This window comes from Ruditapes philippinarum, unplaced genomic scaffold (genome assembly GCF_026571515.1).
Source record: "Ruditapes philippinarum isolate M1 unplaced genomic scaffold, ASM2657151v2 ctg314_1_1_1_1, whole genome shotgun sequence".
Taxonomy (NCBI): Eukaryota; Metazoa; Mollusca; class Bivalvia; order Venerida; family Veneridae; genus Ruditapes; species Ruditapes philippinarum.
The window spans coordinates 105,878-122,028 of NW_026866122.1; the positions used below are offsets into that span (position 1 = coordinate 105,878).

Genomic DNA, 16,151 nt, shown 5'->3' on the forward strand with positions numbered 1-16,151 from the left:
ATATTTAAATGTATTTTATAATAAAGTATACATCCATTACTATATTATGATGTATTATTGATAGAAATATATTAATGGCAAAATTCATATTTAAAAATGATGAAAGAGGCCAATCTCCTTAGCCGCACGAAAATTTGGCAAAAGTATAGGAAAAGACGGACATACATACATTTAAATGCATTGTTAAGTCTAAAGAACACATCCATTCCTACAATATGGTGTATTATTTATTATATATACACAGTATTTATGTCAAAATTCATAGTTAAAAACGATGAAAACACCGATTTTCTATAAAACATAACCTTTACACTCACCCCTTTACTCACCTTAACAACATTGGATACAAGTTAACTACCAACATATTCTTAACTCCTATCCCTTTACTCATCGTTATTCCATCAATTATAAGTTTACTATCAACATAACCTTTACTTCTACCCCTTTACTTACCATTACTCACAGATGTATAAGTTTACTATGAACATAACTTTAACCCTTACACCTTTACCCAATATTACCCTCTTTTACTCTGACCTTTACCCACCTTTATTCTGACCTTTACTCACCATTACTCTGACCTTTACCCACCTTTGCTCTAACCTTTATCCACCTTTACTCCGACCTTTATCCACCTTTACACTGACCTTTACCCTGACCTTTACCCACCATAACAAACCTTTACTCTGACTTTTACCACTTTTACTTAGACCTTTACCCACCATTACCCTGACCTTTACCCACCTTTATTCTGACCTTTACCCACCTTAAATCTGACCTTTAACCACCTTGACTCCGACCTGTACCCACCTTTACTCTGATCTTTACTCAGATTTGGGGTTAGGATTAAGGTATACACAACATCACTAATTCCGCGTCATCACTTATCACTTAAATGTTCTTGTTTGATGACAAAATATATTTTGAGTTACAATGTAAAGATACTTTTAATATTTAAAATTATGCAAATTAACATAAAGAAATTTTAACTAAAACATAAAGAAACTGAAATAAAACACCATTACCGCGAGGTTAATGATGACATACCGTTTTCAAAATGGCCGACACATGTTGTACATCTGACCAATTAAAACTAATTTTGATTAAACATATTGTTGTTTCCTTGTGTGATATAGCAGAAAAATGCCTAAATGTTACAGTATATGATAGGTTTTGTAGCGTAAGTTTATTGTTTGTGTTATTTACTGTTTTAAAGTGTTAAGTACCGTGAACTAAAAGGATCACAGTATATGTGTTAGGAATGTAGTCAAATACGAAGATTTATCATTGAACAAAATGGCGGGCATTGATAAATCTTTTTGATTGGTTCATTTTGTCACGTTGATTTAATTTAAATGTTTTCATTTGTTCTATGGATCGTAGGTTACTCTCCATTTTGAAAAATAAAAAAAATTAAAGTGCATGTTTATTTTTTACTTGTTTGCTTCTCATAGAGATTTTGACTTTGTTATGATTACGTGTCGTTGTTTTCTTCTTGTTGATAAAGATGTTGTGGTTGATGATTTATTGTATTATTTGTTATAGTGACTAATGATGTTAAAATTTTATTTTGTATGTTTTAAAAATCTTAAAAGAAAATGTTCAAGGTTTTGTTGTTTATCTTTCTTTGTTACTAAAAATAGATTCATTTGTTCTGAATTCCCGCGGAAAATGCCACGTGGTAAGATGTATATGCAGTTTGATACAATCATTTGAAGTGTCCCAGATGGAGACTATTTGTGGCGTTATTTTGTTCAGTGTTGTTGAGCGTGGCATATGAAAAGGGATTTTTATATTATATAATTGGATTGTTAATTTATGAGAAGTGTGTAGTCAATCGGGTCGGCTGTGCCTACTACGCATTTTGTAAAATTTGCAAAAAAGTCTGGAAACATGTTGATTAAATATAAAAAGAAGTAGGAAGTGAACATAAATTCCATTTATGGAGCATATACATAAGAAAATAAGAGGTCAGAGTCATTGACTTGGTTCGAGACCTGGGATTCACCTCCAAAACAAAACCTTACTCCTATGCAAACCCTTACTCCTTACACGTAAGCTTACTTTCTGTTAACAAACCTTACCTGTATGATTATTTACGTCACTCTGAAATATATTTATGTTATTCATGTTCACCCAGGTAATTCCAAGCTGACCCAACTGACCTTGAAGCAAAGCAATCTTACCCTTAATTACCCAATTACTCCCATGATTACTCATGCTTTTCAGAAAATAAGATATTTTGCCTCATCTCAACAACCCAGGTACTTCTAAGCAAGCTAACCCAACTTAGTATGAAACAGATCAAGCTTACTTAAACTACCCCGGTTACTCGTATGTTTACGCAAGTGATTCTGAATCATATTTACCTTACTCTAGATTACTCTAACTTTAAGTTTAACGAGCTTACTCCTTCGCAGATCAAGCTTACCCATTATTACCAACCTTACTTCAAGAATCAGTGTATATTACTCTGAAAAATATATATCTTACTGTTGATTACCCACCATACCCCTATCTTTACTCAACTGATTCTAAATCATATTTACCTTACTCTTAATTGCCCAGAATAGCTCCCAGCTTACCCAGGTGACATTGAACCGTATGGAACTTACTTTTGATTACCCACCTTACACTGGTTACATCGAATGGTATATGGCTTACTCATGTCTTTATTGAACTGATTCTGAATCATATTTACCTTAATCTAGATTACTCAATTAACTTTAAGCTTACACAGCTTACACCGAAGCAGATGAAGCATACTCTTGATTAAAGCCTTACTACACCTATTACTAAGATTAATCTCAATGATATAAAGCTTACTCTGGTTACCCTGAATGATACTTAGCTAACTCTTGATTATCCAGCTTACTCAAGTCTTAACTAAACTAATTCTAAAAATATTTACCTTACTCTAGATTACCTAGATAACTTTAAGTTTACCCAGCCTAACTTGAAGCATATCAAGCTTATCCTGGACTACCCATCTTAATTTTATGGTTACTAATTTTACTCTGAGGGATATTTTGCTTACCCAGTATCACCCACGTACCTTTGAGCTTACTCACCTTTCTATTAAGAGGATCCACATTACTGTTGATTACCTTTCGATCCCCGATGTATACTCAAGTGATTTTGAATTATAATCAGTTTACCAAGGTCTAGCCAGGTACAACTAAGCTTACCCAGTTAACTCTAGTTTACCAAGGTATAATTAAGCTTACCCAGCTTGCTCTTAAACACATCAAGCTTACTGATGATTACACAGCTACACCAGCCATTTCTCATAGTACTCTTAATGATATTTAGCTTTCTCTTCATTACCCACATTACTCAACATGTTTACTCAACTGATTCTTAATCATATTTCACTTTATTATCCAGGTCACTTAAAGTTTACCCAGTTTACTCTAAGCAGATCAAGCTTACTCATAATAACACTCCTTACTTGAGCAGTTACTCGGATTATTCAGCATACTCTTGATTACCCACTTTACTCTTAATTTTACTGAACTGATTATGAAATATGTATACCTTATTCAAGATTACCAAGATGAATCTAGGTTTAACTAGCTTACTCTGAAGCAGAGGTTACCAACCTTACTACAACCATTAATAAGATTATTTTAAATAATATAAAGCTTACTTTGGATTACTCATCTTACTCATATCTTTACTCAACGCGTTCTGAATAAAACTTTCCTTACTCTAGATTACCCGGTAACTGAAAGCTTACCCACCTAACTCTAAAGCAGATCATGCTTACTAATGATTACCCACCTTACTCCAGCAATTACTCGGATTACTCTAAATGATATTTAGCTTACTTTTGATCACCAAATTGTTTCCTATGTTTACTGAACTGATTATAAATTATGTATAACATATTCTAAATTACACAGATAACTATAAATTTACCTAGCTTGCTCTGCAGCAGATGAAACTTACTCGTGATAACCCACCCTACTACAACCATTACTAATATAACTCTAAATAATATAAAGCTGACTCCTGTTTATCCCACCTACTAAAATCATTTTTTTCAATTACTCTGAATGAAATAAATCTTACTCTTTATTACTCACCATCCTAAAACCATTACTCATGCTACCCTGAATGATATTTAGCTAACTCTTTATTACCCACCTTACTTATCTCTTACTTGACTGATTCTTAATCATATTTACCTTAAGCTTACCCAGCTTATTCTTAAGCAGAGGAAGCTTACTCTTCATTATCCACCTTACTATAAAACATTATTTCTATTACTGTGAATAATATCAAGCTTACTCTTGATTTCCCACCTTACTTACACTACCCTGAATGATATTTAGGTTACTCTTAATAACCACTAAGGACATGACGTAAGTTATCCTGAATCATAATAAGTGAAGCCTTGATTACCCAGCTTATTTTTGTCTTTACTCAATTGATTCTCAATCAAGTTTACCTTACTCCAAATTACCCAAGTAACGTTAAGCTTACCCAGCTTACTCTAAAGCAAAGGAAGCTTAATCTTGATTACCCAACAATTTATAAAACCATTACTACAATAACTCTGAATAAGCTTACTCTTCATTGCCCACCTTACTATAAACATAACTCACGTTAGCCTACATGATATTTACCTTACTCTTGATTACCCTGCTTACTACACCTGTTACTAAGATTACTCTCAATGATATAAAGCCGACTCTGGTTACTCTAAATGAAATTTAGCTAACTCTTGATTACCCAGCTTACTCATGGCTAAACTAGCGTTAGGGTAAGGGATAAAAACGGAATGCAACATCGTTTCTGCAACAATTTTTTATGATTGGTCGGAATAGTCATGTGTTTTTTTTCCTCAAAATGTATGCGAGCGCTTCTAAATACAAATTGAATGAGACAATGTCTTTTTTGAACTTGCTTTGTTTGAGGGAGGCTAAAAAAATTGTGTGTGTTATTTAAATGGTAGATTAAATTATTTATAAAACGTGCAGAATGTTAATTGAAATTTTTATTTTCATTTGGATATTAATAAATGATAAACACGGATTATGGTCATTTCTTAATGGTATTCCTAAAAATTAAAAATGGTATATAATTTGAAAGGAAATATTTGCTCTTGTTAGATTTGAGTTATGCAGTGCAGTTGTTGGGTGGTGTTTGATGACGGCGATGAATGATGATGATTGATGGGTGGTTGGCTGATTCATTGGAAACAAACGTTTGACTATGTGTAATGAAATATGAACCATTGACACTGCGTTTAATATTGCTTTGGTTTATGACTACGTGCGGTCTTTAGGGACAGTGAAGTATGAGCAACATCTGGCGACAATGAGTTGGGTGGCGCCCAATGATACCCCTTCCTTTGAGAAGCTAATACCGGCTATAAATCCGGGGGGAACAGGAAGCTTTGCTTTCCGATAAACAAAAATAAGATTGTATTGGATTAGAGTAAGGGTTAATGATAATAGTAAAATAGTTCAGCCCCAGTTCAGTCCCATTTGAACTTTGTTCACCTTTTTTTATCGTAGTAGTTTATTCCTCTTTCCCTCTTTTCACGGCTACATCTATCCTGATTTGTTACTGAGCCTGAGCTTACATGATTCAAGATGAAATGAAGCTCAACCGAAACTAAACCAAAAGCTGATTCCTTGCTGAATCAAGGGTTTTTTATCAAGCTGAACCGATCCTGATCTGAGGCTGAACCCTCGCTGAAATGATATAAGCTGAACCGGATCTTATCCGGTGCTGATCCGAAGCTGATTCGAAACTGAATCGAAAGTGATACGAAGCTGAACCGATCCGAATTTGTGACTGAACCCGAGCTGATACGATAAAAGCTGAAACGAAGCTGATCCAAACCTGAACCTAATCTGAAACGAAACTTAACCGATCCTGATTTGTTACCGAACCCTGACTGAGATGATGAAAGGTAATCCGAAGCTGATTCGAAGCTGATCTTATGTTGAACCAAAGATTATAGGAAACTGAACCGATCCTGATTTGTGGCCGAACCCAAGCTGAAATGATGAAAGCTGAAACTAAGCTGAACCGAAGCTGATTCTAAGCTGAACCTAAGGTGATATAAAGTTGAACCAATCCTGATTTGTCACTAAACCCGAAACTGGTCCGATGCTGATCCGAAGGTGATACGATGCTGAACCGATGCTAACCCTAGTTTAGGGTTAGTCCTTTTTGTTAACCCTAGGTTAGGGTAATGTTAGGGTTAGAGTTAGGGATAAAATCGAAATGCAACACCCGTTTATGCAACACTTTTTTTCGGATTGGTCGAAATAGTCACGTCGTCGCTTGAAAACAGTAATGTTCTATCTCTAAATTTTCCAAAAAAAAAGTTAAATACACAATTTTGTCCGTCATGGACTGTTCTCTCTCCGTGGCATGTTATATTAGTGCTTCAGAGCTTCATAAATAAATTACAACGAAACCATCCTGTTCTATCTCCACAAATTTACTATGTCTTGATAATAGACTGTTCTAACGTACTGGACTAATCATATCATCGATAAATGTCACGTGACCTGTGGAATATATGCAACATGTTGTTCTAAATCCAAAATTATCGTATCAAAACATAGCATCAAATCACGTGATAGCAGGACACCCGCCATGTTGTACGAAACATTTTCAGTCAGATGGTTTGTTGTTTATTTAATATATTAATACTAAATATAAGTATTGAATGATATAATGTATTCATTTATTCCCTCCAATCATTGACATTTTAGTATTAAGTCCTGTAAATTTACTGCATGTGATTAAACAACAAGCAAAACTGGTCATGATTTGAAAGTAATTTCGGATGTGTATTTTCGGATAGAAACAACTGTGATTATACAATTTCATTAAACAAATTCGTAAAAAAGAAAATTTGTTATATGTTCTAAAGTTTTTTTAACGTAAGGTACATTCTGTCTCAGAAACTCATTATTTATCTTTATAACAGACACACATGAGTTTAAAAAATTGACTGTACTCATTGGCAATATGAAACAAAAGCATAAGATGGTTTAGGGTACTGACCAATGTGGAATATTTTGGAAACTATAACAGAACTCCAAATATCAGGGTTTTGAGAGATTAAGAGAAAAGCATTTCAGGGGCAAAAAAGCAGGCTTCATAACCTCTGATCCCTTGTCAAAATTCCATTTTATTTAGTTCCGCCCATTGTTTTCTCGTTTAGGGCAAAAGCATTCTTTTACTTGGGGACCATACGCCGCTTTTCATGGAATGTAACTACTGTGTCACATTGAAGGTTCCATGAAAACAGCCGTATGAACACATCTGTGGATGTTTCTAAATTCAAAATTTTACCATTTTCGTGTTAAATGTTTAATTCTGCTTAAGCCGGTGCTAGGGGGCGTGGACGGTAACTTGCACTTTCCAGTACCGTTCATGAATAGGCTCAATCAAACCGAGCCTGCAACATTTTTAATTTTGTTGTGTTGGACTTTCTTTAGGGATTCTGTTTTTCTCTAATTTAAGAAAATTTATAGATATTATACGTTTACATATAATATATGTTTTCGAATGCGTTAATGTTATATAACTAATAGATTGCTTTAAAGTAAACACATTTTATACCAAAGACAGAAGAAAGAAAAATATTCTTATACATGCATTTTTGTTTGTTTTGTAATTTGACTGACTTTGAATTTCTAAATGAATATTTATATAGCATTATGTTTGTAATATTTTTGTACACGAACAATCTTTAAATATGACATTTTTCAAATATAAGTCATGCCTGCTCCACCTTTAAGGTCTTGTCTAGCAGATATGTTTTCATTGCCTATTTCAGTTATAGTAACATTTTTTACATACTTTCAATTATAAGAACTTCTTACCAACACACATAACGTGTAAAGCGCAAAACAAAATAATTACTACTATTTCATACTTTTGGAAGGAATTTGAATTTGACCATTTTTGAATTTTCATAAAAAAATCTTGAAAGATATTCCCAGCATTCTAGAAAATTTGAAAGTTTTCTTTTCCCGTTTGCGGCTTAACTTTCTATTTCCAGACATTGAATCACTTTGTTATAAAAATAGATAAAATGTCTACAAAATTTAATGGGTATATTATCTTTATTTATTTAAATTATTTGTTTAAATGTCGTTTAATAATGTAATGGATTTAAGGATTTTAATAAGATATCACATGTCATAGTTCATGTAGTTAGATACATATGGTCTAAGAAAAAGATTAGTGTCAAAGTCAACTAATCAAGGGATAATTATCCGAGAGCATTTTTGGCAGCCTTTTAAAGATAAAACATACTGTTTTATATGATATAAATCAATTCAACTTAAAAGACATAATGTTCTAAGTCACATTGAACACTCTGATTTTAACAATTTTTGAAAAAAGCTACAAGGACTGGTCTATCTCCAAATGTTTTTGTAGGTTTTTAAGCAAGGAAATATTAAAATTCACATATCTTTAACGATATTGAGTTGTTCTCCTGACACCACGTTTAGTTGTTTATAAATTTTCAAAATCCGACAATAAATAAAAAAGTTATGCAATACTAAATCTTTACATGCTTTTTTCTCAAAAACAACAAATTGGCACTTAGAACAAAACGTTTTTCAAGCGACGACGTGTTTTTTTCAATGAGGAATAGGGTTAGGGTAAGGGTTAGGGTGAGGGTAGTGGCTTTTGAACCCTTGATGAGCCCTTATGATTTGACTGGTTGTTGATATCACGTGGTTCTGTTGTTTATTTAGCCTTAACATTTTCATTACTTTTCAATGAGGTTCGACGATCTGATTAGCTGTTGATGTCACGTGGTTCTTTTGTTTGCGCATGCGCCACATTTTTTAATGTTCATTTGTAGTGGTGAAGTTGTTGTAAAAGGGTGTAGAATTGAAGAGTAGTTTTTTATAGAAAATACTTTTGGAATAATTTAAATTATTTTAGAATATTTTGATGGTTTGTTATTTCACTAAATACATACTAAAGTTGTTTTTTAAATCTTTAATTTGTCTTTATTTCTTTAATCGATTTTATTTAAAGGCACAATTGTCTTAGTGATAATAATGATTTTTTAGGGTTAGGGTTAGGGGGGTTAGGAATGCAGTCATTTTCTTCAATGATCAATCTTTGTACTTGACTGCATTCCTAACCCTAACCCTAAACCTTAACCCCTAGAGAAAGGGTAAGGGTAATAGAGGGTAATAGACTGGGTAATAGAGGTTTTGGAAAAATATAAAAGTGGGTGCCAGCCCGCATAGCTCAATCGGTTAGAGCGCGAGACTTGTAATCTCGACATTGTGGGTTCGATTCCCGGGCTGGCCAACTAAAATTACTAATCAGTCTTTCGGATGAGACTTTAAATCGAGGTCCCGTGTATGGGTGCTTAATCACTTGGCACGCTAAAGAACCAGGAGAAGCTTCTGGAATTTGGGCATCTTTCTGTATCTGTAATTGCACTATCCTCCAAAAAAATAAAATGACTAATACTCTTCTGGAGGACTCGCCCATATGGGCAACCGGTGGCGAGTATAAATAAACGCAAAATACATACATAAAAGTGGGTAAAACGGGAGTAATAGACTGGGTAATAGAGTAATAGAGGGTTATGGTGAATAAGGTGTTAAGAGTAATGGTTAGGGTAATTTAGGGTAATAGACTGGGAAATATGGGTTTTGGAAAAATATCAAAGTGGGTCATAGGGGAGTAATAGACTGGATTATAGAGAAATAGAGGGTTATGATGACTTTGGGGTTAAGAGTAGGGTTAGGGTAATTGAGGGTAATGGACTGGGTAATAAGGGTTTTGGAAAAATATTAAAGTGGGTTATAGGAGAGTAATAGACTGGGTAATAGAGTAATATAGGGTTATAGTGAGTAAGGGTTTAAGTGTAAGGGTTAGGGTAATTGATGGTAATAGATTATGTAATAGGGGTTTTGGAAAAATATCAAAGTGGGTAATATAAGAGTAATAGAATGGGTAATAGAGTAATAGAGGGTTGTTTAAGAGTAAGGGTATTTGAGGGTAATAGACTGGGTAAAAGAGGTTTTGGAAAAGTATCAAAGTGGGTAATAGAGGAGTAATAGAATGGGTAAAAGAGTAATAGAAGGTTATGGTTAATAAGGGGTTAGGGGTAAGGGTTCGGGTAATAAAGGATAATAGACAGGGTAATAGAGTAATAGAGGGTTGTCGTGAGGAAGATGTTAAGAGTAAGGGTTAGGGTAATAGACTGGAAAATATGGGTTTTGGAAAAATGTCAATGTGGGAAATAGGAGAGTTTAAGACTGGGTAATAGTGTAAAAGAGGGTTATGATGAGAAAGAGGTGAAGTGTAAGGGTTATGGTGATAGACTGATTAATACCAGTTTTGAAAAAAAATATTGCGATATTTCAAGGATTTGCGGCCTTGTTCATTCCCCATAGGCCACGTATGCATTTGTTTCATACATGGTTGTGTAGGTATGGATATCTGCTAAAGTATGAGACTAGTATAGATATGTTTGTGGTTCACAGGGGTCTAGGCCAGTGGTAGAAGGTGTGTAGTGGAGATTCGAACTTCTATTTTATCACAATGTTTTAGATATTTATTGGATTAACGGTCCTGTTAAAGCAGCACGAGCTTTGTATACATCTGTATCATACATGGTAGTGTAGGGATGAATATCTGCTAAAGTATGAGACTATTTATAGGTATGTTTGTGGTTCACAGGTGTCTAGGCAAGTCTTAGAAGGTGTGTAGTTGAGGTTCGAACTTATTTTATCACAATTTTTCGGATATTTAATGGATTAACGGCTCTGTTAGAGCAGCACAAGCTAAGTATACATATGTATCATACATTGATGTATAAGTATGAAAGTCTGCTTAAGTATGAGACCACTTATAGGTATATTTGAGATTCAGAGGTGTCTAGGCAAGTCCTACCAGATATGTAATCGAGGTTCGAATATTATATCGCAATTTTTGCGATATTTTAAGGATTAACGGCCCGGTAAGAAACCCAAAGTTTAAGTGTACATCTGTATCATACATGGTTGTGTAGGCATGTGTGTACACTTAAGTATACGACGTCTTATAGGTATGTGTGTTGTCCATAGGTGTCTAGGCAGTCGTACACGGTGAGTACTCGTGATTCGAACTTATTCGTGGTTCGAAATTATATTTTATCACAATTTTGTTAATATTTGATGTTTTTTTTCATCATTTTAAACTATGAATTATGATTTTAATATTATATAAATTTTTATAAACAATAAACTACATTGTAGGAATAGATATGTACCTTAAGATGAAATAAGGCATTTAGATATATCTCTTCCTGTCAGTCCGTGTTAGTGTGTACAAGTATATATTCTTTTGACAAAATAGCGCACGGCTAAGAAAATAGGCGTTTTTCAAAATTTTTAACTGTAAATTATGACATAAATAATAAAGGTTTTTTTTTATAAATAATACAACATATTGTACGTTTGTATGTGTACTTTAAGCGAAATAAGAGAATTTAAATATATCTCTTTCTGTCCTTCCGTGTTAGTGTGAACATGTATATATACCTTTTGACAAAATAGTGCGCGACTAAGAAAATCGGCGTTTTTCTTAATTTTTAACTGATAATTATGATATTTATAATAAATATATATTTAAAATAAATAACCATTTGAGGATTTAATTTGTACTTTAAGATAAAAAAAATAATTTAAATATATCTTAGTCTGTGTTGTTAACACAATGAAAGTAAAAGAAACACCTTTTCGTTTCTTCTTCTAATATACAATTTTAAATTTTAGTTTTACAATCCACAAGCTTTTATTTTGCTTTAACAACTTTTTACAACTTAATATATATCACATCAAAATTCTTTTCATATCTTAACAAAATCCCTTCCCTTCGAACAATCCTTTTGAACACACTAAACTTCTGTGACCCTGAGGTCTCTCTTCATACAATGCTATCATGAAAAGCACGTGAATATGTATGTGGCTGGAATTCAATGGCGGGAAAGTTATAAGGAGCATTGTAACATAATAAGACTTTGGCGCGAAAACCCAAGGAGCAATAAACGGAGTATCAACATACAAAAAAAGTTAAAAGGAGCATATTCAAAGAACAGCATTGCATTACGAAGTATTCATTAAATAATCGCTATGTTAGTGAAACCCCCGTCATAGAAACTGAGCTTATAATGTTACTTTATAATAGAAAATGTAACATATTTTTTTTTAAAAATGATTAACAAGAGCTTATTTATAAATACTTAGGAAAGTCCAATGACAATGCATATTCATTAGCTCAGGAGTGTCATATAAATGCAATACATGAAATATCATATTATTCCAAATACATATAGTAAAAACAATATGCAAAAAAGTGCTTATATACAATATTGTCTGTTAACAATCTTTTACAATGTGTTTCAACACACATTCCTATGTCAATCAATTAAATACAGTACTAAATTGTCTTCGTGTCTCTACTTGATACAGGATGTATTGTTTAATGTTTGAGAAACTAAACACAGATTTTTTATGAAATATGTCTTTGATTGTATCATCTTTATTTACATCATTGTATTTTTCAAAATGTTTACTTAAAATAGTTTTTAATTTTTTGTTTTGCAATTTAAGCTGACTTTCTGTTTGATACATTATCTGGTTTCTTTTTACTTTTTCCATTGTTCGTATTCCCCATGTCATCAAAAAAAGGGGGAAAGTTTTTAAAACATTCAAGAAGAAAAAGTTAGTTAAAAAGGCCCGGGCCAAAACCCGGGTTTTTTTTGAAGGAAGTGTACTTTACCCAGATAAAATTTTCCCCTAAATTACTAGTCCTAACTCAAAAATGGCCCAAATTTTTCTAACTTCCCCCTGGGGTGATTTTTTCCTTTAAATTTCACCAAATCCCCGGGGAACTCGGAAATTTGGGTTTTGGGCCTGTAAAAATTTCCTGTTTTTAATTGAGCCCTTAAAATGCGTTTCCTCTTAGACTCCAAGGTACCTTCACGCCAAATTTTCCAGAACTCGTTCAGTAATCTTTGTCCTTTTTCCAGATCTTGAACAGTATATTAGTTGAATTTTCGACAAGTAAATAGTTTTCATCACCATCGTCGTCTTCTTAGTCTGGAACACCGGTGTTTGGATTTAATGTTAAGAAGTGCCCAGATGTCAATGTGATGTTAGAAGATTAATCATTTTCTTCATAAACGAAGGGTCTCGAATTGACAACGGTTTCCACTTCTTTAATAAGTGCTTGAAGTTGAATCATTATAAGAAGTTTTCGTCCTAACGATTTCCTTAGTGCATTTTAAACTACTCCAACTAACCGTTCATAGAATTCCCCCATCCAGGGAGCTAACTTGACAATGAAATTCCAACGAATGCCCTTCGAAGCTATGTATGACATTACTTCATCACTGTGCACTACGTTTTTACATATATGATTGATGAGTTTACTTGCAAGTTTAAACTGAGCAGCGTTCTCAGAAACAATCTCGATAGGAGTGTTTCTTTGTGAAATGAAACGTTGCAAGCACATCAGGAATTCTTCTGTACTTAAATCCTGAATCACTTTCAAATGAATAGCACGCGTTGTCATACACGAAAATAAACATATCCAGACTTTTCTATTACCATTTCATGTTTTAATGTTCAAAGGTCCAAAATATTCTAATCCAGTTCGTGAAAATGCACTTGACTTTTGTACTCTTGAATTGGGAAGTGGGGCCATAACAGGCATTTTGTACGGGCCTCCATCGTAGCAGCGACATACATTACAGTTATTTAATACTGCTTTGACCGCTGAACGACTGCGAATTATACAATATGTTTTTCTTGATCTGGATAGCATATGTGATATTCCATAATGCATACACTCTTTATGTGCTCTTTGAATCACTAGTTCAGTAAACTTTTCTTTGTGAGGCGGAATAATAGGTTTTCTTGCTCCTTATGATAAGCAAGAGTTACCTAAACAGCGCAATAATCCGTTGTTGTCGATAACCAGTCCGAGTTGTCTTTGTAGTCCGGACGGCTTTTTCTTTTGAATATTCTTATAGTCTTTATTATAAATGTTCCTTTGAACATAAACTATCCACAAGTTTTCAGATTCTCGTAAGTCGTCACAAGTAAGATGTTTTGCCTCATCTTTTACATTTTTGAGTTTCCTAATGAACTTTAACACAAGAGCTGTAACACACAACAATTTTGTCAATGTTGAATATCTTTGAATGTCAATACAACAATCCCGTTTTGTTTTGCTTTCATTTTCTTCGACATGCAATGAAACACATGGTTCTTTTTCATATTATTTTATGCTTTAATTCCATGTCCATAATATTGTGGTGATTTGTATTCCAGATTCGTGAATTTTCACAACATCAAGTGGGACCGTTCCACCAAAGAGTATTATCCTTTAAATCATCCTCGAGTTGCAACGTCAGCTGGATTATCTTTTGTGTCTACATGAGCAAAATTCACACAATACACCCATAAACACTTTTCATATAAACTACGTAAATAACCGAGGTACATCGAGTGAAAACGTACGAGTTGCTTCCCTTATCTTCGAGTAAGATTGGTATCTCTTACGCTAAAACAATACAAATTAAGCCATTTTTAAACCGCTAGTTTGTAGTGATTAAATGTCCGATTTTAAAAATTATTACATCAATGGGAAGCTTAGAATCTTAGCTTTGTCACAGTATATATTTTACATATCTTTTGACTCCAAAATATTTAAATTAACTGTTAAACCTACCATTAGTCAGCCCATTTTACATATGATTTATACAGTGAGATACGTAACCGGTTATCTTTACTCGAAAACCTACTGATAAGAATAGCCTGTCGTTTGTTAGTTGGGGAAAGTGTTAATCGGTGTATTATTGTTTTTGATTTCTTTAACTCTATTTTTTACAAATACGGGAAGTTGCTTTTTACTATTAATCCAGTCTAATGCTACCTGAGAGTCGGTCCAAAAGTATCTGTGCGATATTTCTATCATTAACTGTGTCTTTCAAACTTCAAACACCTAACACCTATTAGCACTGCCACTAGCTCTAGTCTTGGTATAGTCATTTACTTGACAGAAGCAAGACGTGTTTTGGCAAAGATCAAGTTTGATTTCACATCAGTTGCATTTTCTTGATGTATATAGATTGTTTTGGCATAAGTCTTTGCCGAAGAGTCACAAAAACAAAGCAAATTGTATTTTACATATTTGTCTTGAGAAACGATACTCCGGCGTAGTTTGATGTCAGATATCAACCAAAGCTGATCGCTGATAAATGACCACTTATCGAGCACATGTTCGTCTGTTATCTTTGTATCCCAGTCAAAACCACTTTCCCACATTTCTTGAAGCAAGCTTTTTCCATGAAGAGATACTGGTAACACAAGACCCATAGGGTCAAATACTGATGCTATTCCTTTCAGTACGATTCGTTTTGTCACTAATGAACGGTTTATATTCGAACTCACAGATTTTACTGACAGATTATCTTATTTTATGTCCCAAACATGTCCAAGAACTTTGGTTTCAGTTTCAGTGGATCTGTCAACTTCTGGAATAAGACTGTTTACTTTTTCACTACTTGAACTCCACTCCCGAAGATTCATTGAGGCGTCTTTAAACATGCGTTTTGCTTCTTTATACAAGTCTATAGCTTGTTCATCGCTAGATGCTCCAGTTATAATAGTGTCCACATAAATGTCACGTTTCATATGTTCTGTGCAATACGTATTCAAATGAGCCTCAATCGTTGAACTCAGAAGAAAAGGGCTTGAAATAATCCCAAACGGTTTTCTACAGAAACGATAAATTTCGTTGTTGTTTGGAAAAGGCGATGGTCTTTTTGTGTCCTTTATCCAAAAGAATCTGGTTACATCTCGTTCTGGCTCTTGCAGACCAACTTGAAGAAACGCCTTTTCAATGTCCGCAACCATTGCCACTCTATGTAAACGAAATCTCATAAGTAACCCACACAAGCCTTGGAGTGAAACAGGACCTCGAAAAAGACATTCATTCAAACTCTTTAATTCTGGTGATATTTTTGCCGACGCATCATAAACAATCCTAAGCTTTGTTGTTGAATTTTGTGGCGTGATAACCACATGATGGGGAATAAAGTGATTCCCCGAGTTTTGAACCTTCTCCATAACTCCTTTCGACAT

The 16,151-nt window shown here is 33.8% G+C and overlaps 1 protein-coding gene across 1 annotated transcript; it reads right to left on the minus strand.

Moving 5' to 3' along the window:
- Positions 1–15,479: 15,479 nt before the first annotated feature.
- LOC132731405 (uncharacterized) lies at positions 15,480–16,151 on the minus strand. Its single transcript, XM_060717586.1, has one exon. The coding sequence runs from the start codon at positions 16,149–16,151 to the stop codon at positions 15,480–15,482; it is 672 nt and encodes a 223-aa protein (XP_060573569.1).

What these genes read in the sequence shown, in the direction of transcription:
- LOC132731405 (XM_060717586.1), bottom strand. Translation starts at nt 16,151, where the DNA reads ATGTCGAAAGGAGTTATGGAGAAGGTTCAAAACTCGGGGAATCACTTT.